We start from the raw sequence: 24,414 nt of genomic DNA on the forward strand, positions 1-24,414 counted from the left end.
GGCGCTGCTTAGAGAATCAGGCCCTTAAGAGCCATGCTGTTTTACAAGCAACATCAGAGGAACTGGATTTAAAGGAATCCCAATTACTATCATGACACAAGACCGAGCATCTCTAAATCTGGTGCCTGGGACTGCACCATCAGAAGTGAGAGTTTGCGAAGAATTTAGACCTCAGTTCCTAAGACACAGTAGCTTCTACTGTTTATAAATCTGAGCACAAAGCCAGAATTTCTTTTTTTTTAATTCTTTATTCATTTTCAAACTTTCATCAAGTGTACAGGCATTAAATAAACAACATTAAAGTACAACATTTGCAACTCTTATTACTGTATCTTATAATATGTATAATTATAATTAACCCTCATCCCACCCCCCCTGCCCATTATTCTTTCCTGAGATAAACAATAAAATGTGACCCTCCCCCCTCCCAGCATTAGATGGTGTATCTTTCAATAGAAAAAAATGGCATTTAATCATTACAATAATTCGTTAATGGCTCCGAAATTGTAATAATATTCTTATAATTACCATGTTGTATAGCTAATGATCTTTCCATTTTATATATGTGACAAAGTGAATTCCACCAAAACTTATAACTTAGTCTACTATGATCTTTCCAATTCCTAGTAATATGTTGAATGGCGACTCCTGTCATTATCAATAAAATTTTATTGTTATTCGTTGATATCTGGCGCTTTTTTCTCATCGACATTCCAAATATTATGGTATCACATAAGATAATGCTACGTAATTTTCCAATAAACAATACTTGATTCCAGATTGAATTCCAAAAGGCTAAAATATAGGGACAGTGAAACAAAAGATGATCTAAAGCCCCTACTTCAATGTTACAATGCCAGAATTTCTTAACAGTACAGAAACCTTTTTAGTCTCAGTGGCTTTGGCAGCCATATAACAGGACTAAAACCTAACAGGATTGGGAAATAGCAGACATCTCAACCCCTTAGGATGGGAAAACTTTCAGGCAACCTGGCTGCTGAGCTGTGCCCATTATTTCTCTCTGCAACATTATGCTAAAAATACAAACAGAAGAGACAAAATGGCGGCAGTGTGCTAACAGCTTGTGAGTTATGCTATTCTATGCCTTGCTATTCTACAGAATTTACCTGATAGAAGAAAGGTTTTTCTTCTTTCTTCTCATTAACAATGCCTCATACTAAATGCAAGGGCTTTCCCGGGCTGATCCCCCCTTGCCCGGTCAAGCTTCGATGGAGCGTTTTCTCACCAACTCTCCGGCCAGTTTCGAAGGGGGTAAGAGCCCAGCAATGACTCCTGTGGAGGGAGCCCCCGGAGCTATGGGATTTGAAATCTCACTCTCCCCTCCGGCTATCCGGTTGCCACCTAAGCCGGCGCCAGAGGATGTCAAGAACGTGAGCCCAGTGGTCCTTCTGAGTCAGGCGGCCCCACACAGTGGGGAGCCCGATGTCGCCCTGAGCGCTGATTTTTCATCAAGTCCAGGAGCAGAGGATTCCCGCTTGACTAAGGTGACATTGGACAGCATTTAGCGGGTACTCAAGAAGCTAGAAGACGTGACTACAAAATCTGCCAGTGATATCAGTACAATAGTGAGTAAACTGGATGACCTTTCTACCTCGGTACATAATAATCAAAATGAAACCACTGGTAAATTTGAACAAATGAATAAAGAACTTGCTTCAGTTCAGAAATCAACTGAGACTTTGATTAAAGACAGACTTTTCTTTTTAAAGAAGATTGAACAACTGGAAAATCATAGTAGGAGACTTAATCTTAGAGTTCTAAATTTCCCCAAGTCTTTAACTACTACTCCACTTGATATGTTTTAAAAGTATCTTATTCAGAACTTGAAATTTCCTGCTGAAGCAATTCCTCCTATAAATAAGGCATTTTATCTTCCAAGAAAAGTTGAATCTTCTTTACCGGCTAAACAAAAAGATAGAAACATAGAAAGATGACGGCAGATAAGGGCTATAGCCCATCAAGTCTGCCCACACTATTTACCCACCCTCTTAAGTCTACTGACCCCCTAAAGTATAATTGTAATTATACTGTCACTCTACTGACCCGCTCATTCAAGTCCATACCCTAGTGACCCTATCCCTTGGCATGACCCTCATAGGGATCCCACATAGGTATCCCCTTTGTTCTTGAAGTCTGGGATGCTGCGTGCCTCGACCACCTGCACTGGAAGCTTGTTCCAATGCTCAATCACTCTGTGAAGAAGTACTTCCTGGCATCTCCACGAAACTTCCCTCCCCTGAGTTTGAGCAGATGCCCTCTTGTGGTCGAGGGTCCCTTGAGAAGAAAGATATCATCTTCCACCTCGACCCGTCCCGTGATGTACTTAAATGTCTCAATCATGTCTCCCCTCATTCTATCGATTTAAATAATTTGACTGGTATATTGGAAGCCACCCAAGAAGAAATTGAGTATTGTGGTACACTTATATTGTCTCTAGTTTTTGAGCAAGATCTTAATGCGATACAGAGAATTTGGATTTTTCCTGATGTGACAAAAACTACTCAAGATCGGAGGAAGCTATTTCTTGCTATGAGAGAAGAAGTAACGAGTTTGGGGGCAACCTTTTTGCTTAGTTATCCTTGTAAATGTTTAATAAGATACACCGGAATTAAGTATATCTTTTATACTCCTGAACATCTTCGTAGCATTCTGGATGCTAAGAAAATGCTGTAAGGGTAGCAGTAATTGAAGGCCGGATGCATATAACACTTTAGGCCATTTCCTTATAAATTTGGTTTTTGCTTGTCAGATCTCCCTGTCTCTGGAATCTGTCTCTCTCCTATATTTGAGGTCTTCCTAAGAGTTTATAGTTATTCCTGGGAAAATGTTTTTCAATTTAAAAAGAATTGTACTGCAAAGATTTTCTTTTGATTTTTATGTTAATATTGGAAGTTATAGGATAGTCTGATTTTCTGTAACAAGTGGATACTTGTGATATAGTTTGAAAATGCATAAATAAAAAAATAATAATAATTTTTTTAAAAAAACACCCCCCCAAAAACAAACAAAAAACCCCCCAAAATGCTAAAATTGAAAAATTGGCTGTCTAGTACTGTTATGCATTTCCTTGAAAGATTAGTTATACATGCAATATTTTATTCATCCACCAATTGCTTTCAAAGCACTAACCATTAGGGATGGGGAGTCATCTACAATGACATAGGAAGCGTCAACATAACCCTTGCTATTGCATGTTAAAACCAAAAAAAATCATGTCTTCATTTTTGTTTTGAGGGGGGCAAAACAAAGACTGAACAATGCTGCAAATGACACAGAAAATGAAATGTAATTAAAATGTTTTTGGATTGCCATAGTCTGACTGTAAAAAGGTGAGCTGCTGTTAAGAAAATCTCATCGCTTGGTCTTTCACGTCATGATGCGAGTCTCGCTTGAGGACATTTATGATATGCTACTCATACCTGCATGGATGAACAGAACACATGGGAGGTAGTGGAAGATGTGGATGGTTCTCTATCGTCACTGTTTTCTTCACATGATCTTGGCTTATGTCTTCATACATATAATCTACTGTTAGTGGCTGCCGTTGCTGCAAGCAGAATAGAAAAATGGTAAAACAGCCGTTTACTCTTAAATAGGGCTGAACAATTAATGCGTTAATTAACTCTTGTAAAAAAAATTAATGCAATTAATGTAGGCCGTGGGGGGGAGGGGAAGGTCGAGCAGGGCAGATCTTGGGAGACCTGTGGACAGGAAGTCCTTTCCTTCCCTGGTCCAAAGGACCCCCTGTCTCACCTTTTGAAAGGGCATTTCCGGCATGGCAGCGATTCTAAAGTGCTGCCTGATCAGCGTTCTTCCGCCATCACGGCACACCTCCTCTATGATGCAACTTCCTGTTTGCGGTTCAGCAGGCTGCAATGGAAGAATGCTGATGAAGCACATACAGCACTTGAGAACTGCTGCCGCACTGAGGATGCCCTTAAATTTTTAAATGGGAGGCCTTTGGACTGTGGGGGGGGGAAGAAGGGAAGGATGTCCCGTCTGTGGGGTCCCCCTGGAGCTGCCCTGCTCAACCTTCCATTAAATAGAAATGGGAGAAGGGAGAGATGCTGGATGGGAGGGTAGTTGGATGAGAGAGATTGTGGACCCAAGTGTGGTGGGGAGGGAAGGAGGAAGAGGAATAAGAAGAAAGATGCTGGATGGGAGGGTAGATAGGAAAAGGAAGAGATGATGGACCTGGGGGAGGGTGGGAGGAGAGTTGGGAAGAGAATGAGAGAGATGGTGGACCTGGGAAGGGGGAGGGGAGGAGAGGAGGAAGAAGGATGCTAGATAGATGGCTGTGAGCCGGGAATCAGCAGCAGTCAGGGAATGAGAATATTAGAAAGAAAATCACTAAATAACAAAAGTAACAAATTAGTTTTTTTAGTTTGGTAATTGAAATATGTGAATTTTGAGAATTGCTATGGAGCAGCAACACAGGGCAGGAATGAGTGGTATCAGTCTGTCTGTGATTTCATTAATGCTTTCAGTTTCTGCCAAAACCAAGCAGCTAATTTTGGTCGCAGATTCAATTGTGGCATAAATCAAAGATCTTTGCTTGGACTCTAACCATCGGCTTGCACTACTGGATGCAAAGAAACCCATTAAAAAGGCTGTAAAACCAGAGACAAAGCTGCAAGCAATTACCTCATCATAGCCAAATAACCAGAGTCTTGGAGTTTGGTAATACTTGTCATATGTGATATAGAGATCGTAAGTTCTAGTTTGCAGGATTGCATCTTCACCGCCAATTTCGGTTTTCAATTTGTTGACTTCCAGTTGTCTGGTGTCAAGTGTTGCCTATTCACAATTTAAAAGGAAAAGCATTACATTAACTATTAGCAGTAAAAGAAATGCATGTTAAAAAAACCGAGAAGGGTTGTTTGGCTTAGCCTGGATGGTTTATGTGGCTATCTCGGCCAGGGGTCAAATAGCTGGACAACAGACATGAGTTTAGTGGCCTCAGTCTTCGACTTGGCATGGTTAGTCTCCATATGTTGAGGAAAGTGAGATCCTATTTCCATCAACAACACTTTGCTGTCCTTGTTCAATCAATTATTCTTTCGAAGCTGGATTATTGTAATTCAGTCTATTTAAGCCTGACCAAAAAGCCTTCAATTGATTCAGAATACTGCAGACAGGCTGATCTTTGCAAAAAGTAAATTTGATCATGTCTCTCCGCTTCTACAAAAACTTCATTGGCTTCCAATAATTTCGAGGGTTTACTTTAAATGCGCCTGCTTAACATTCAAGATCTTGCATGGCATCTTTCCCCCTTTAATTCCCCTGTCTTGGAATTCTGTAAGATCTGATATCACCAATCTACTCAAAAATTTAAATTGTCTTTTCCAACGTCAAAAGGCGTTATCTACATTGGCAAATTAGGGAAATCTCTACTTTTCAAAATGACTGCGTTGTGGAATAATTTTTCTGTTCAACTACACGATCTGGACTCTTTCCAACTTATTTTGAAAACATCTGAAAACTTGGCTATTTTCAAAGTTGTAAATTCCGCTCCTCTCCATACTATCCCAAATTCATATTGTACTTGTTCTCTTTTCTAAATTTTTGTAAACCGTGCCAAGCTCTATTGTTATAGAGAAGATGCGGTATATAAAGCCTAAGGTTTAGTTTAATATTCCTGACCAACAGCAAACCAAGGTAAGTTTTGAGAAAATAACATTATTGCAGACTAGCTCAGGGGAAATTCTATTTACTGCTGTGGAGCACTGGTAAAACTGTCTGGATGTACTGTTTGCCTATGGCTAGTATATTCAGTTATTCAAAGTAAGGGCTAGCAGACCTGCAGTATCTTGGTATCTTCTCATCTGTGAAGGATAAAGCCATAAGAACGCTTTATTTTATGGCCATAAGATTCAGATATTCACTGATGTGGCTGCTGCCACAGAGCTTCATAGAAGGTCCTTCCTTCAGCTTAAACCTCAAGTGCTGCTGTTGAAATTTCCATGTACGAGTTTCATTATCTAGCAGGGGAATACCTCGAGGGCTGATTGAAAAGCAATAATTGCCTCTGGTTTTCTTTCCAAGAAGTAGATATGGCAACACTGTGCTGGTTCTTGTGAAGCTCATACAGAATATTGACATTTCTGAACCTGTAGTTGGACTGCCATAGTCAGTAGCATAGTAAGGAGGGGGGGGGGGTAGGGCGGAACGTCCCAGGCGCCAACACCTCTCCGCCCAACTCGTGCCATCCCTCCCCACCCACCCTGTACTTCTGTAGATCTTCACCAGCGCTAGCAACTTCTCCTGCCTGTTGCTCACACCGGCCTGATTCTCCTCTACATCACTTCTGGGTCACGGGGCCAGGAAGTGACATCAGAGGGAAACCCAACATGGCGTGAGCGGCATACTGGAGAAGCCACGCTGGTGAAGATTTACAGAGGTATGTGGGGGAAAGGGAGAGCATGGGTGTGGTGTGGGGGGCAGGAAGGAGCAGGGGGGGGTCAGCGCCACGACCCTGGGCACCTCCTACCCTTACTTACCGACTGGCTGTAGTCTTCATTGTTGGGTCACAGTGAGATTAAGAACTTTGTATGTTTCATCATGGCAGATGAGAAAGACCCAACTGTAAGAGAGACATGGGATGGTAGCATGAAATTTTGCCACTATTTGGGTTTTTGCCAGGTACTTGTGACTTGGATTGGCCTCTGCGAAGACGGGATACTGGGCTAGATGGACCATTGGTCTGACCAGTAAGATTATTAGGTTCTTATGTGAGCCAAGTATAGGACAATCAAGCCATTGTGACATCACTGACAAGGTTGGCTCTTAGGTATTAGTGGAATGAGGCATTATGACATCACAATCTCAGCTCTGGGATTTTTCCAGGTACTTGCGACTTGGATCGGCCTCTGCAAAGACGGGATACTGGGTTTGATGGACTATTGGTCTGACCCAGTAAGGCTATTCTTATGCTCTTAAGAGTACGCAGTATGGCTAATTGTTTCATCACCATATGCTTGCCGTAACATTTCAAGAGTTTTATTACTGCTCTTTCCAAGTTTAACACAAAATTCAATCACACCCCTCTGGCGTACTCTCACAGATATATCTTCTTTATTTGCCATGATGAAACGTACAAAGTTCTTCTTCTCACTGTGACCCAACAATGAAGGCTACGGCAGTCCAACTGCAGGTTCAGAAATGTCGATGTATGAGCTTCAGAAGACCCATAACAGTGCCATGTCTACTTTTTGGAAAGAAAAACAGAGGAAGTCTTTACTTTTCAATCAGCCCTCATATCTCTATTTAGAAACCCCTCTTTCCCAGCAATTTGTCCGATTTTGTTGAAATCATTAGTTTAACACTTTTTATGGAGGGAGCGGGATTAGATAACTTAGTGAATTAATGGCATTATGGCTCTAGGTAATGGTATTCCTTAGAACCTGCATTGCTTTTTCTTTATTTAGGTGAGGTTATTTATTATTTCCTTTTCTCCTATAATATGGATTAATTTACTCTTTTTGTGTTTTTTGAGTCTAAGGGCTCCTTTTACTAAGGTGCGCTAGCGGTTTTGGCGCGTGCTAAACGCTAACGCCTCCATAGAGCTTGCATTAGTATTTTTCGTTTAGCGCGTGGTTGGCGTGCGCTAAAAACACTAGCGCACCTTAGTAAAAGGAGCCCAAAGGGTCCCTTTTACAAAGTCGCGTGGCAAATACGACACAGCCCATTTAGTTCCTATGAGGCTATGTCACATTTGCAGTATCAGGACTCATTATCACGGCAATGTAAAAGTATAAGAAACATGACCCACTACATAATATAAATGTGTACGATCATTTTTTCTTTTAACCCAAAATGATGGTGACCGTTATCCAGACTACAAAATTTACGTACCAAATACATATGTAATTGACTAGAATAACTGGCAGGCATATATGTATCTGATATGCACGTAAGCACCAAAAAGTCCAGCAAAGTGCTATTCTGTAAATGCCCTCGTATCTTCCAGAGCACACATATGGACAGGACTCGCACTTACCTCTGTAACTTATGGGCTTAACATAGCATTTCATATCCCCGGCACCGAGATGCAAGCATTTACAGCATCTCAACGGCTGGCATTAGTGTTCAAGCTTAATAGCATACGTGTGTATATAACCGGATATACTACACTTCTCCCTCGATATTCATGGGGGATAGGGGCAGAGCCAGATCGCGAATTGATAAAAACCACGAATAACTTCTCGTCCGGCTCTGACCCACCCCTGCCTCCCCCCCGGCCTTACCTGGTGGTCTAGTGGATTTTCGGGGCAGGCGCGATCTTCCTACGCTCCTGCCCTGTGCAGATCTCCAATAGGAAATAACTGCCATGAGTTCCTGTAGTCTCTCGAGACTACGACAGGAGCTCACAGCAGCCATTTCCTATTGGCGACCTACACAGGACAGGAGCGTAGGAAGATCGCTCCTGCCCCAAAAGCCCGCTAGACCACCAGGTGAGGCGGGAGGGAGGCGGGAACGTCTTAAACTATGGGTTTTTCTACCCCCCCCCCAAAAAAAAAAATCACGAATATGTGAAACCATGAGTGTCAAAACCGCAAATAGGGAGGGGGAAGTGTATAGCATAAAGAAAAGGGTTTTTTTTTCTATTTGAAATTCTTTATTGACAATTCAAAATTATACAGAGAGCAAAATCTTCAACTTCACATCATACAAAAAACTAGCCATTCAAAAGGGTGCTCTCTATCAGAAATGTCATGTCCAGGGTGGGGGAATATTTTATGATTTCTTATGCTTGTGAATAATAAGGGAGGGGGGATATTTGATGCAAGTTAGAATTTGATGATAAATTAAGTGATGTTATAGTATAAAATGATTGTATTTTATGTTACACTTATTGTGAGTTTTAAAAATGAATAAATATTAAAAAAAAAAAGTCAAAGCAAACTAGTGATTTTTTTTATTTTATTACAACATAATCCCATTTACATAACACTGCAAGTGCCTACTTTCCTTTATAGAAAATGATCTTTTTGTAATATCTTTATAGAATTGCCCTCTTATGTTTATTTATAGAGAGGGTGGGCAAAGAAAGAAGGTTAGTATCCCCAGAAATCAGACTACTTCAGAAGTAGTCAGTAGTCACGTTCTGAACGTGAACTCGCAGGCCTTAAGCATGCTCAGATGCTCAAGGCCCAGCAGACGAGGAGTCCGATCTTCTAGAGTGCCCAGATGAGGGTAAGAAGCGGGGGGGTGCCCAATTGTGTCGGGGGGGGGATGTCGGATCGTGTCGGGGGGGGTGCCCAATCGTGTCGGGGGGGATCGTGGCGGGGGGGTGCCGGTTTGAGGCAGGGGGGGTGCCGGATCGCAGGGGGGGCCTTCGAGGGTGGGGGGGAACGCATCAAAGCAAGTTTCCATTATTTCCTATGGGGAAACTCGCTTTGATAAACGAGCATTTTGGATTACGAGCATGCTCCTGGAACGGATTATACTCGTAATCCAAGGTACTACTGTATACTCATACTTTTCTCATTGAGAACTGGTGCAAAGTCCTTTGGAGAAAAGAACCCACAGGTTCCATTAATGTGTCCCATTTTGAAAAATAGTCCAACCTATGTTATACAGAAAACCTAGTTTGACATATTGTACAGGTCATTTATGGACCTTCCTTACTAAGCTTTGCTCCATATAAAGAGAAAATGGGAGAAAAGACTTGGGCACATAAGGTTCTGAATTATTTCTGTCCCCCAGAAAGACAAGACTTACATCATCTGTCTCCAGAAGCCCACTCTCTTCATATTCTGTTAAAAAAGTCAGAAATTAGCAGGAGAAGCAATCACAGCATTCAATTGCTTGAAAACATACTGATTAAAGAACAAAGGAATTCTGCAGTTCAGGTCACTTTGGGCAGAAAGGAGAAAGCTATTTTTAGGACTGTATAATCTAAGACAGGGGTGTCAAAGTCCCTCCTCGATGGCCGCAATCGTCGGGTTTTCAGGATTTTCCCAATGAATATGCATGAGATCTATTTGCATGCACTGCTTTCATTGTATGCTAATAGATCTCATGCATATTCATTGGGGAAATCCTGAAAACCTGACTGGACTGCGGCCCTCGAGGAGGGACTTTGACACCCCTGGTCTAAGTGAAGGCTTTAATAAAAGAATATCCATTTGTCCATACCTGAAACTTATGTAAAATATAATTTTAGGAATATAAGAAAAGCCACGCTGAGTCACAACTAAGCTCAGCATCCTGTCTCAAGAGTGGTCAGTCCAGGTCACAAGTACCGAGCCGATCCTAAAAAGTAGATTTATTCTTCATAGTTCATTTTCAGCTTTCTTTCTGGCTACTAAATTCCACTGGTTTCATTGGTTAGGTCCTATTTTCAAGTACTCCACTCATTAGAATCACTAACCCCTCCCCCCCTTTTATAAAACCACATTAGAGCTTTTACTGCTGCGGTCTGCAATAAAAAACCCTAACACAGCTTCATAAAAAGGGAAGTAAATTTTTCTTCAGAAGTAGTCAGCTGCACTCTGATCTTTATCTTACTGATTAGTAGATTGGATTACTGTAATGTATTTTATAATGGGTTGCTGCGATTACTACACTGCCTCCGGTTAATACAGAATACAGCAATCAAACTACAGCTCCCCCTCCCGATTCGCGGTTTCCCCAATTGGGAATTCGGTTATTCATGAGGTTTTTTTTAGCCTTGATTTTTTTAATTGAGAAACGCTGGACTGGACATCCCCTAGACCTTACCTGGTGGTTTAGCGGCGATGCGAGGCAGGAGCCCCATGCAGAGCATCCATGCTGCGAGTTCCTGTGGTCTCACGAGACTACAACAGAAACTCCCGTTGTAGTCTCGTAAGATCACAGGAACTCACAGCATGGGTGCACAGCACGGCTCTGCATGGGGCAGGAGCCTAGGAAGAACGCTCCTGCCCAGCATCGCCGCTAGACCACCAGGTAAGGTCGGGGATGCAGGAGGGAGGTGGGGGTGGGTCAGAGCCGGCCCCCAAAATTATTTGCGATTTTCCCTATTCGCGGGCCGGCTGTGCCCCTAACCCCCGCGAATATTGAGGGTCTGCTGTACTTGGTGCACTCAAGTATAGTCGCTAGTCTCCACTCTTTAAAGAATACTACTGGTTGCTGAACTCCTTTTGGATTAAGTTCAATATTTTAATATTGGCTTATCTAAATTTTTATATGGGCGTGCCTAGCTTTCTAAATCTCTTGACACCTTGTACTTCCACTAAGGTTTTTTCTTCCAGTCTCAACATCATCTTCCGCTTCCCTCCGTAGCTAAGGCATGACTGGACTGTACGCAAGAATTTATGATTTACTATTTAGCCCTTGCATTTCTTGCTGGGGCCCCAAAAGATCCCAGCTGAATTTTAAGAAGGTTTAAAGTCTGGTCTTAAAACTTATTTTTCTTTGGCTTTTTCAGATGCATAGATAAAGCAACTGGATCCTTTTATTTCTATTTGCACTGGTGGATGGCTTTGCTTGCAGATTTGTAATAATGACAAATCATAGCTTTTTCTCCTTTCTCCACGAGTACCGTATTTTCGCGGATATAACGCGCGCGTTATACGTGATTTTACGTACCGCGCATACCCCTCGCGCGTTATATGCCTGAGCGCGGTATACAAAAGTTTTTAAACATAGTTCCCACCCCGCCCGACGCCCGATTCACCCCCCCAGCAGGACCGCTCGCACCCCCACCCCGAACGACCGCTCGCACGCGCTCCCACCCGCACCCGCATCCACGATCGGAGCAAGAGCGAGCCCAAGCCCTCTTGCCCGGCCGACTCCCCGACGTCCGATACATCCCCCCCCCCCCGGCAGGACCACTCGCACCCTCACCCCGAAGGACCGCCGACTCCCCAACAATATCGGGCCAGGAGGGAGCCCAAACCCTCCTGGCCACGGCGACCCCCTAACCCCACCCCGCACTACATTACGGGCAGGAGGGATCCCAGGCCCTCCTGCCCTCGACGCAAACCCCCCTCCCTCCAACGACCGCCCCCCCCCAAGAACCTCCGACCGACCCGCGACCCCCATGGCCGACCCCCCCACCCCCCTTCCCCGTACCTTTGGAAGTTGGCCGGACAGACGGGAACCAAACCCGCCTGTCCGGCAGACAGCCAACGAAGGAATGAGGCCGGATTGGCCCATCCGTCCTAAAGCTCCGCCTACTGGTGGGGCCTAAGGCGCGTGGGCCAATCAGAATAGGCCCTGGAGCCTTAGGTCCCACCTGGGGGCGCGGCCTGAGGCACATGGGCCAAACCCGACCATGTGTCTCAGGCCGCGCCCCCAGGTGGGACCTAAGGCTCCAGGGCCTATTCTGATTGGCCCACGCGCCTTAGGCCCCACCAGTAGGCGGAGCTTTAGGACGGATGGGCCAATCCGGCCTCATTCCTTCGTTGGCTGCCTGCCGGACAGGCGGGTTTGGCTCCCGTCTGTCCGGCCAACTTCCAAAGGTACGGGGAAGGGGGGTGGGGGGGTCGGCCAGGGGGGTCGCGGGTCGGTCGGAGGTTCTTGGGGGGGGGGCGGTCGTTGGAGGGAGGGGGGTTTGCGTCGAGGGCAGGAGGGCCTGGGATCCCTCCTGCCCGTAATGTAGTGCGGGGTGGGGTTAGGGGGTCGCCGTGGCCAGGAGGATTTGGGCTCCCTCCTGGCCCAATATTGTCGGGGAGTCGGCGGTCCTTCGGGGTGGGGGTGCGAGTGGTCCTGCCGAGGGGGGAGAAGAATCGGACGTCGAGGGGGGGCATCAGGCTTTCAGGATGGGGACAGGACTTCAAGGGGGGACAGGCAGATCTTCAAGGGGGACAGGCAGACCTTCAAGGGGGACAGGCACGGAGAGGCGGGGCATTGCACCGAAAGTCAGGGCGGGTGAACGGTGAGTCGGGGCAACCAGAGGAGAGTCGGGGCAGTGCACCGAAAGTCAGGGTGAGTCGGGGCAACCAGAGGAGAGTCGGGGCAGTGCACCGAAAGTCAGGGTGAGTCGGGGCAACCAGATGAGAGTCGGGGAGGGCGAAAGGAGAGTCGGGGTGGCCAGAGGAGAGTCGGGGTGGCCAGAGGAGAGTCGGGGAGAGCGAAAGGAGAGTCGGGGTGGCCAGAGGAGAGTCGGGCAGCATGCGCGTTATATGCCTGAGCGCGGTATAGAAAAGTTTTTGTACATATCATCGTGATTTCTGCGCGCTATACCCCTGTGCGCGTTTTACAACGGTGCGCGTTATATCCGCGAAAATACGGTACATTGCAACCGAATAATTTTTCTTATTTCCCACTAATTTACTTGTATTGTTGTAAACTGCTTTGATTTTCTTTTGACGAACGGTATAGAAAATGCTTTAACCAACCCAATGCTGTTCATATAAACCAGTGGTTCCCAAACCTGTCCTGGGGGACCCCCAGCCAGTCAGGTTTTCAAGATATCCCTAATGAATATGCATGAGAGACATTTGCATATAATGGAAGTGACAGGTATGCAAATCTCTCTCATGCATATTCATTAGGGATATCTTGAAAACCTGACTGGCTGGGGGTCCCCCCCCAGGACAGGTTTGGGAACCACTGATATAAACCATGCATTTTACTTCACAGACTAAATGGTTATCGGGGCAGTGTTTTACCTTCCATATCTGCTGCTTCACCTTCATCTTCATCCTCCTCCTCATCCCCAGCGCCACATGTTCCTGAACCTGCTGCTAGAGTTGTACAGTCCTTTGGAGTCAAGTCAAAAACAGAAACAAAAGCACTTCAAAGACCACATGTCATACCACAAAAAACTATTTTCATCTCCCCCCCAAATTCGTATAATTAATTCTTAAAATTCAAATTAAGATTTTTAGGACTAGGTTGACGGTTCATAGACAAAATCACGCGAGACAACGGCGCGCAGACAACTGAGCGCAAGGTTGATGGCGCGCCGAAGAAAAGCACTATTTTAAAGGGTTCCGACGGGGGGTGTTGGTGGGGAACCCCCCCATTTTACTTAGCAGGCATCGCGCTGGCGTTGTGGGGGGTTTGGGGGGGTTGTAACCCTCCTCATTATACTTGAAACCAAACTTTTTGCCTGTTTTTTAGGGAAAAAGTTCAGTTTTAAGTATAATGTGGGGGTTACAACCCCCCAAAACCCCCACAATGCCAGCGCAATGTCTGTTAAGTAAAGTGGGGGGTTCCCCACCCCCACACCACCCGTCGGAGCCCTTTAAAATAGTGCTTTTCTTCAGCGCGCCGTCAACCTTGCGCTCGGTTGTCGCACGATTTAGTCCCGTCACCAGGTTGACATCGGCACAGAGCACGACCACCTGAAATGGGAACCCGATGACAGGAAAGCTAACCCAAACCCTGCAAGGATTAAATATGAGGAAGTAAACATTCAAGTGCGGCTGCAGCCCCACCTTGACCCATAGCTTATGGATGGCGACATGAAGGTGGACTGAGGAGTTGAAAGGGGCAGCCAGCAGGCTACCATATGGTGTAGTGCCGGAAGGTATGGAGGAGGAGTCGGGGGGTAGGGTTACCAGACGTCCAGATTTCCCCAGACATGTCCTCGGGTCCAGACGGATTTTCAAAACCCTGCACTTTGTCCGGGTTTTGAAAAGCTTCCCGACAAAATCGCGTCGGAAAGGAGCATCCATGCATGTGCAGACAAACGCAGTGAGGTCACTGCGTCGCATCCGTGCATGCCGTCTGGGGTGGGTGGGTCAAGGAGTCTAGATTTTACTATAGTAAAATCTGGCAACCCTACTCACATATGAATAGCTAGCAAATGGATCTTTTGGAAATCATGGCCTAAAAGTTTCAAATCTTCAACTACGATGTCTTAAAATGTAACAAATACTGGGTTGTACACCAATGGACTGTGTAGGCCTCAAATGCTACTTGCCGAATCTACATACAGTGGTACCTCAGTTTACGAGTGCACCAGTTTGCGAGTGTTTTGCAAGACGAGCAAAAATTTTCAAAATCAGCGCCTCGGAAACCGAGCGTGGCTCAATTTATGAGTGCCCCCCCGCGATCCGGCACCCTCCCCCCCGCGGCCCTCCCCCGACGCGATTGGGCACCCCCCCCTGCTGCTTCTTACCGTAATCTGGGCACCGGCATGTCCTGTGCTTGGTGCCGGTGCCCGAAGATCAGCCTCTTCTGCTGGGCCTTGAGCATCTGCGCCTGCGAGTTCACGTTCAGCATAATCTGTTCAGAACGTGAACTCGCAGGCCTTGAGCATGCGCAGATGCTTAAGACCCAGTAGAAGAGGAGGCCGATCTTCGGGCACCGGTACCAAGCACAGGACATGCCGGTGCCGGTGCCCAGATGACGGTATGAAGCGGTGAAGCGGTGGGGGGTGTCCAATCGCAGCAGGGGGGTGCCCGATGCGTCGGGGGGGGGGGGGGAGTGCCGCATCGTGGGAGGGGGAGGGGTGCCGCATCGCAGGGGAGGCCTTCGGGGGGAGCAATGCCGGTTCTCGTGGAGGGGGGGAACATATCAAAGCGAGTTTCCATTATTTCCTATGTGGAAACTCGCTTTGATAAACTAGCATTTTGGATTACGAGCATACTCCTGGAACGGATTATGCTCGTAATCCAAGGTACCACTGTATTTCATAATGCACAAAGCCGCATGGATGCCTAGCTGCATTATTAGAATGAACGAAGAATTATCCAGCAAGAGTTTTTTCTGCCAGGTGAAATGTGGGGACACAATTACAAGTTTTTCTATTTCCCCCCCAGATGATCCTTTTTGGAACAAATAAAGAAGATTTCTCAGGTCTTAAAAATAAACTTGCTCATATTTTTTCCAGATCTCAATGTTTTATTGGAAGAAGCAACCTTGAAACAGAGAAAACTGTACGATATCCTTATTGTACTTGCTTTAAAATAAATGTTAGAAACATCTTTAGAGGAAGAGACTGTGGAGATCTCTTCTTGTAAGATTTGTGTTAGAACCTGATAAAATCTGGGTCACATTATATATTTTGAGAATCATGAGCAACTCTGGGAGCAAAAGTTTGGATCTTTCCTGATATCCGTGCTGAGATAAAGAAAAAAAGGAAATGGATTTTGTTCATAATGTCTGAAGTCTTGACCTGGGGCACGCATTTCTTTTTACACTTTCTCTGCAAATATCTGATTGCGATCTTTTTTTTTTTAAATATTTATAAGTTTTCACATTTACAGATCAAGTAAACACTTGTACAGAAAGTTGGTTAGACAGAATAATTCTCTCAAGGTATAAAATCTTAATACCTTGATGGTCCTTAAAAGGACATTAATAATTTCATCTAACACAGCTCAAGTCCTCAACTTAAGATCCAAGATTTCTTATAAGCGAGAAAAGAAGGTAAATTATAATCAGTTAAGAAATATGCTAAACGTAGTGCTGAGGTAGGAGATACTTATTAAACTTCTAGAGCACTTATCGTTGTTCCGCCATCTATTCGGGACGTAGCCAAGAAAGCAGTTAACTGATAAGGTTCAAAAAAACAAACAAACAAAACATATTTAACTGAACGATGGCATATAATACACTTACAAGAATATCTCAGGTAAAAAAGTCGCCACTAACAGAATGACCCCTGGTCTCAAAAGAAGAAATTCGACATCGTTTTTGAGTCTCTCTTGAAAGATCAAGGTACATTTGAACTCTTGGTCCTAGGAATTCTTTTTGTTCATTTTTAAAGAAAAGCCTCAATAACAGTAGTTTAAATATAAGTAGTTTAGTTTGGATACAAGTTATTTGAGTATAGGCTGAGAGTGGACTATACAGAAATTTAGGCAGAAGATTAGAATGGAGAAAGAAGGGTAGAGGTGGGGTTTAAGGGGGTTGGGTGTAGACTGAGGGTGACCTTTAGTTGAAGAGGAGGGTCAGAGGAGAGCGACACGACTGATTAAGGGGATGGAAAACCTTTCATACGCTGAGAGATTGGAGAAACTGGGTCTCTTTTCCCTGGAGAAGAGAAGACTTAGAGGGGATATGATAGAGACTTACAAGATCATGAAGGGCATAGAGAGAGTAGAGAGGGACAGATTCTTCAAACTTTCAGAACATAAAAAAACAAGAGGGCATTCGGAAAAGTTGAAAGGGGACAGATTCAAAACAAATGCTAGGAAGTTCTTCTTTACCCAACGTGTGGTGGACACCTGGAATGCGCTTCCAGAGGACGTTATAGGGCAGCGAACGGTACTGGGGTTTAAGAAAGGATTGGACAATTTCCTGCTGGAAAAGGGGATAGAGGGGTATAGATAAAAGATTACTGCACAGGTCCTGGACCTGATGGGCCGCCGCGTGAGCGGACTGCTGGGTGCGATGGACCTTAGGTCTGACCCAGCGGAGGCATTTCTTATGTTCTTATGTCTTAACCATTTTCCGGAATGTCATTAGTGAGTTCTGTAGTCTGAGTTGAGGGGGGAGTTGGTTCCAGAGTTGGGGAATGAAGTGGCTGTAGGAGCGTTTGCGGGCGATTTCTGAGAGGAGGGACCTTCCGGGGGCAATGCATAGGCGTATCTCCGTTTCTGAGCGGAGGATGCGGGTGGGGATGTAGATGGGTAGCTTGGATTTTATGTAGGAGGGGGTGGTGGCATAAGTTCTTTTGTGTGCTATTGCCAGGGCCTTGAATGCACAGCTTGATCAGTTTTTTTCTGTAGGCGAGGCCCATTTTTATTTGGGAGTTAGAAAACTTGAGAGTCTTGACTGTGATCTTAATGGAAATACTGATTATGATTAAACAGCTTAAATTTTTCTTGACAATAGACAAGTGGCACAGATTCCCATGGTCCAGGGGATTTAGGGCTCCTTTTACAAGCCTTTGTAGATGTTTCTACTGCAGGCCAGTGAGGTAAATGCTCTAATGCTCACCGGTCCACGGTCGAAACCTCTACCACAGCATTGTAAAAGCCAGCATTAATTAATATAGCTTTGGAAGTTAAAGAATGTTTAGTGTACTTTTAGATTCCTTTTTCTACCTACTGTGCCTTTTGGTTTATTGAATTATATACAGTAAAACCTTGATTTACGAGCATAATTCGTTCCAAACACATGCTTGTAATCCAAAAAGCAATGTTACTTACCGTAACAGTTGTTATCCAGGGACAGCAGGCAGCTATTCTCACTAGTGGGTGATGTCATCCGACAGAGCCCCGATACGGATGTCTCACAAGCATATTTTGCTTGAAGAAACTCAGAAGTTTCGAGATGCCCGCACCGCGCATGCGCCAGTGCCTTCCCGCCCGATGCTCCAGGCGTGTCTCCTCAGTTCAGGTAGATAGCCGAGAAGCCAACCCAGGGGAGGTGGGTGGGACGTGAGAATAGCTGCCTGCTGTCCCTGGATAACAACTGTTATGGTAAGTAACATTGCTTTATCCCAGGACAAGCAGGCAGGTATTCTCACTAGTGGGTGACCTCCAAGCTAACCTCAATGGGATGGAGGGAGAGTTGGCAACTTAGGAGAATAAATTTTGTAATACTGTTTGGCCAAACTGTCCATCCCGTATGGAGAAAGTATCCAGACAATAATGAGAGGTGAATGTATGAACCGAGGACCAAGTGGCAGCCTTACAAATCTCCTCAATCGGTGTCGATCTGAGGAAGGCTACAGAGGCTGCCATTGCTCTGACCTTATGGGCTGTGACCTTACAGGTAAGGGGTAATCCAGCCTGGGCATAGCAGAAAGAGATACAGGCCGCCATCCAGTTGGAGATGGTGCGCTTCGATACAGGTCGTCCCAACTTGTTCTGATCAAAAGAGACGAAAAGTTGAGGAGCAGTTCTGTGTGGTTTGGTGCGATCCAGGTAGAAAGCCAAAGCACTTTTACAGTCCAGAGTGTGAAGAGCTGATTCTCCAGGATGAGAATGAGGCTTTGGAAAAAACACAGGAAGCACTATGGATTGGTTGAGATGAAATTCAGAGACCACTTTAGGCAGGAATTTCGGATGAGTGCGAAGGACCACCTTGTCATGATGAAATACTGTGAAAGGTGGAACCGCTACTAAGGCCTGAAGCTCACTGACCCTGCGAGCAGAAGTGAGGGCCACCAGAAAAACCACTTTCCAGGTGAGAAACTTAAGTGGAGCCTTGTTGAGAGGCTCAAAAGGAGGTTTCATAAGCTGAGAAAGGACAACATTGAGATCCCAAACCACTGGAGGAGGTTTGAGAGGAGGATTGACATGGAAAAGTCCTTTCATAAATCTGGAAACCACAGGATGAGCAGAGAGAGGTTTCCCTTGTAGAGGCTTATGGAAAGCCGCAATAGCACTCAGGTGGACTCAAATAGATGTAGACTTGAGACCAGACTGAGACAGGTGTAGAAGATAGTCCAATACAGAGGATAGGAAGGCTCGCTGAGGCTCCTTGGAATTGGAAACACACCAGGAAGAAAATCTAGTCCATTTCTGGGAGCAGCATTGACGAGTAGCAGGCTTCCTGGAAGCCTCCAAGACATCCCTCACCGCCTGGGCAAACTGGTGAGGAGTTACGTTGAGAGGAACCAAGCTGTCAGGTGGAGAGACTGCAGGTTGGGATGAAGCAGTGATCCTTGATGTTGAGTAAGTAGTGACGGAAACACTGGAAGAAGAACCGGCTCCCTGCTGCTGAGTTGAAGCAGAAGGGAGAACCAAGGTTGCCTGGGCCACCGAGGAGCTATTAGAATCATGGTGGCCTGGTCGGATCTCAACTTGACCAGAGTCTTTTGAATGAGAGGAAACGGAGGAAATGCATACAGAAAGCGATTCCCCCAATCCAGCAGAAAGGCATCTGCCTCGAGGCGATGAGGAGTGTAGATCCTGGAGCAAAAGTGAGGCAGTTTGAAGTTGTGGGGAGCCGCAAAGAGGTCTATCTGAGGCGTCCCCCATTGAGCAAAGATCTGATGAAGGGGGTCGGAATGGAGAGTCCATTTGTGAGGCTGGAGGAGACGACTCAAGTTGTCTGCCAAGACATTGTCCTTTCCCTGAATGTAGACAGCCTTGAGGAAGGCATTGTGGCGAACCGCCCAATCCCAGACTCTGAGAGCTTCCTGGCAGAGGGAGGACGAGCCCGTGCCCCCTTGCTTGTTTACATAATACATGGCGACCTGGTTGTCTGTGCGAATGAGGACCACCATGTCGTGAAGCAGATGTTGAAAAGCTTGAAGAGCATAGAAGATGGCTCTGAGCTCCAGAAGATTGATTTGATGGAGTCGGTCCGCACTGGTCCAGAATCCCTGAGTGCGAAGCCCATCCAGATGAGCCCCCCAGGCATAGGTCGAGGAATCGGTTGTGAGAACCTTCTGGTGGGGAGGAGTGTGAAATAGCAAACCTCTGGATAGATTCGAAGAGGTCATCCACCAAAGTAGAGACTGCCGAAGAGCAGGAGTGACTATGATGTGTCGAGTCAACAGGTCCGACACCTGAGTCCATTGAGAAGCCAGGGTCCACTGAGGAATTCTGAGATGGAGTCTGGCAAAAGGCGTCACATGAACTGTAGAGGCCATGTGGCCCAGGAGGACCATCATGTGTCTCGCTGAGATGAACTGGCGAGAAGACACAGACTGGCAGAGATGAAGAAGAGCATCCATGCGCTGAGGAGGAAGGAATGCTCGAAGTTGAATGGTGTCCAGGACCGCCCCGATGAAGGGAAGAGACTGGGTAGACTGTAGATGAGATTTGGGGAAGTTGATCTCGAAGCCTAAACTCTGCAGGAAGCAAATCGTAGCCAGGGTCGCCGAAATGACCTCTGGAGCTGAGGGGGCCTTGATGAGCCAGTCGTCGAGGTAGGGAAACACCTGAAGACCCCTGTTCCGGAGTGCAGCGGCCACCACCACCAGACACTTCATGAAGACTCTGGGAGACGAGGACAGGCCGAATGGAAGCACTCGATACTGCAGATGTAGATGTCCCACCCGAAATCTGAGGAACTTGCGGGAGGCCGGATGAATGGGAATGTGAGTGTAGGCCTCCTTGAGATCCAGAGTTCTGCTCGAGGAGGGGGTAGAGAGAAGCAAGGGTCAGCATGCGAAACCTCTCCTTGACCAAGAACTTGTTGAGGACCCGAAGGTCCAGAATGGGTCGCAGGTCGCCCGTCTTCTTCGGGACGAGGAAGTACCAGGAGTAAAAACCCCGGTTGTGCTGGTCCACCGGGACCGGCTCGACGGCCCGAAGCCGGAGCAAAGCTTGAGCTTCCTGAAGAAGGAGGGCGGTCTGTGTCAAGTTGGAAGGATACTCCCTTGGAGGGTGGTCCGGAGGGACCCGACGGAATTGAAGAGAGTATCCTTCTCTTACGATGGAAAGGACCCAGAGGTCGGTGGTAATAGCCTCCCATCGATGATAAAAATGGTGGAGGCGACCCCCGATAGGAAAAACAGGGGGATGCAGAACGATGTCGGTTATGCTCCCTGGGATGGAGTCAAAAAGGCTGAGTAGCCTTGGGTGCAGCCGGCGGTTGAGGTTTCTGTTGAGCCTTCTGAGGAGGCTGCCTCTTCGCTGGTTGTCTCGCAGCCGGAGCCTGCCTCGGAGTGTAACGCCGCTGATAGATCAAGGGCGGTCTAGAAGGTCGAGACTGTTGAGGCTTGGGCTTAGGCCGAAGGATAGATTGAAAAGACTTTTCATGGTCAGAAAGTTTCTTCGTCACTGTCTCGATGGACTCGTCAAACAGATCCGCTCCCGCACAAGGCACATTGGCAAGCCTGTCCTGGAGGTTCAGGTCCATGTCAATGGTCCGAAGCCATGCCAACCGACGCATGGCCACAGAACAGGCAGCAGCACGTGCCGAAAGCTCAAAGGCATCGTACGAGGATTGCATAAGCTGGAGACGAAGCTGGGAAAGCGAGGCTACCACTTCCTCGAATTCAAATCGAGCCTGAGAATCGATGTAGGGAGAAAATTTTCGAAGTACAGGCAAGACGAACTCCAAATAAGATGCAAAGTAGAAATTATAATTAAGAACTCGGGAAGCCATCATCGAGTTCTGGTAGATTCTCCTCCCAAACTTATCCATCGTCCTGCCCTCGCGACCCGGTGGCACAGAGGCATACACTTGGGAGGGATGAGATCGCTTGAGGGAGGATTCGACCAGCAGGGATTGATGAGAGAGTTGAGAGCCCTCGAACCCCTTGTGATGGACTGTGCGGTATCGTGCATCCAATTTGCCCGGGACCGCAGGAATAGAATAAGGCGTCTCAAAACATCTCATAAATGTCTGATCAAGCAATTTATGGAGAGGCAGTCGAAGAGACTCGGCAGGAGGGTGAGGCAAGTGCATGGTGTCGAGATACTCTTTAGAATATCGAGACCCAGTGTCCAAAGTAACATCCAAGTCATCAGCCATCTGTCTGAGAAAAGAAGAAAAAGACAACTGGTCTGCCAGTACAGGTCTCCGAGAGGGACTGGACGAAGTTGAGGCCTCAGGATCCAGAGAGACTTGGGATCGACAGGGAGAAAAAGAGGTAGACGGTTCCTCGTACTCCAGCCCCTCCGGGGGAGACATGTCAGAGGAAGAGTACCCCAGACGTGGCAGCTTCTTCTGCGGCGAAACCTCAGAGTGGCGCGAGGAGTGCCGTGATGAATGCCTGGACCGATGCCCCTCACGGTGCCTGGAGGGAGAGCAAGAATGACGATACTTCGCATGGTCCCCCGAAGCTTCCAGCGAGTGAATGGGACTCGAAGCTGTAGATCGAAGAGGCTGAATGGTCGACGCTTCACGCGACGCAGCCCAGGCCTGGTATGGGTTGCGGAAGAACTCTTCCTGAGACTTGCTATGCCCAGGGCTTCGATTACCTACAGGAGGATTCCCGCCCTGTTGGCGTGGAGGCGTGATGGGCTCCAAAGGAGGAGGCATGTCGCTGAAGGAAGCCCGCCTCGAGGGACCGGCCGCCCTACGTCGCTCCTCCTCGCTAAGTAGCGAGATCGACTGGCAAGGAGGAGGAGGGGGCGGTCCGCCCCCCGGAATCGGGACCGGGAGGTCACCCTGGATGGAGGCAATTAACCTGGGTCCCATAGTTTGCATGAGCTCGACAAATTGAGCTTCCAAGAGGGACCGTAGCGAAGCCGATATGGAGGGATCCGCACCGAAAAGGGGTCCTCCAGCATGGTCTTCGCGCTCCTTCGTGGTCGAGTGCTTCTGCTTGGAAGCTTTCGGCACCTTAATGACCACGGGAGGAATGGTGGAAGGCAGTACCTGAGCCGAGGAGACGGGGACAGGCACCGGCGCTGAACTCGGGGCCGAAGCCGGAGTGAACGAAGCCGGCTTCAGAAGGCCCGGAGTAGCAGGAGTAGTCGCTGGCTTCGCATGGACAGGCGAAGCGGCCGATGAAGTCGAAGCCGAAGGTTCCTTAACAGCTTCCATCTTGAACATCGACTCACACAATAGACAGCGCCGCTTAAACGCCCGCGCTGTAAGAGTGGAACAAGGCCGGCACGATTTCGGGAAATGTTCTGGACCAAGACACTGCAGGCAGTGTCGATGCGGGTCCGTCAGCGAAATCGCGCGCTGGCACTTGCTACACTTTTTAAAACCGGTGATTGGCCGGGACATAGGCCGAAAAAGCTCCGCCGCGAGATCGAAGGCGCGGGGCCTGAGCCACGTGGCCGACCCGGCCGACTCGCCGGAAGAAAATTTTTTTTTTAAAAAAAGAATAAAAACAAAGAAAAGACACGATAAAGAGTAAAATAAACCCAAAATCGCAGCAATTAGAAGGCAAAAACGGAAATTCAGTCAGCGCAGAATTGAAGTAAAACTTTCAGCTCCGCGGAAAGAAAAGAACTGAGGAGACACGCCCGGAGCTTCGGGCGGGAAGGCACTGGCGCATGCGCGGTGCGGGCATCTCGAAACTTCTGAGTTTCTTCAAGCAAAATATGCTTGTGAGACGTCCGTATCGGGGCTCTGTCGGATGACATCACCCACTAGTGAGAATACCTGCCTGCTTGTCCTGGGATAACACTCATATATCAAAGCGAATTTCCCCATAAGAAATAATGGAAACTCAGACAACCCAAACACACTATACATACTCATACTGCAATGTGACGCATGTATACTGTATGTACTTGTATTGCAAGACCTTGCTTGTTTACATTACATTATATTTAGTGTCTTCTATCCCGCCAATACCTTTCAGTTCTAGGCGGTTTACAATAAGAGTTGCCCTGGGCATTTCCAGGGAGAATACATGGTTAATAGATGTATGCATCAGGGTCTGTGGAGGGTCGATCAGGTTTAGTTAGATCATTTAATAAATTTCTTGAATAGAAAGGTTTTAAGTTTTTTCCTGAATGTTTTGTAGTTGGGCGCCATAGTCAGTAGATTGGAAAGGTGTCTAATTTTGCTGCTCTGGTGGCTAATAGTCCATCGTATATTTTTTTGCTTTGTATACCTTTGATTGGGAGGTGGGTAAAGTGTGCTTGAGTTCTCCTTGGTCTGGATGTGTTTCTCCTGATTAGGCGGTTGTTTAAATAG

General features: G+C 46.7%; 1 protein-coding gene across 1 annotated transcript in view; it reads right to left on the reverse strand.

Annotated features, from left to right (window-relative positions):
- Nucleotides 1-24,414, reverse strand: part of ATG3 (autophagy related 3) — an 86,355-nt gene that overhangs the window by 36,179 nt on the left and 25,762 nt on the right. The window contains exons 7-10 of the mRNA XM_033948444.1: nt 13,623-13,713; nt 9,745-9,779; nt 4,666-4,818; nt 3,441-3,568 (exon numbers count right to left, since the gene is read on the reverse strand). Coding sequence (XP_033804335.1) covers nt 3,441-3,568; nt 4,666-4,818; nt 9,745-9,779; nt 13,623-13,713 — 407 coding nt within the window. The remainder of the gene's footprint in view (nt 1-3,440; nt 3,569-4,665; nt 4,819-9,744; nt 9,780-13,622; nt 13,714-24,414) is intronic.

The sequence above is a fragment of the Geotrypetes seraphini genome, chromosome 6, assembly GCF_902459505.1.
Source record: "Geotrypetes seraphini chromosome 6, aGeoSer1.1, whole genome shotgun sequence".
Classification (NCBI taxonomy): domain Eukaryota; kingdom Metazoa; phylum Chordata; class Amphibia; order Gymnophiona; family Dermophiidae; genus Geotrypetes; species Geotrypetes seraphini.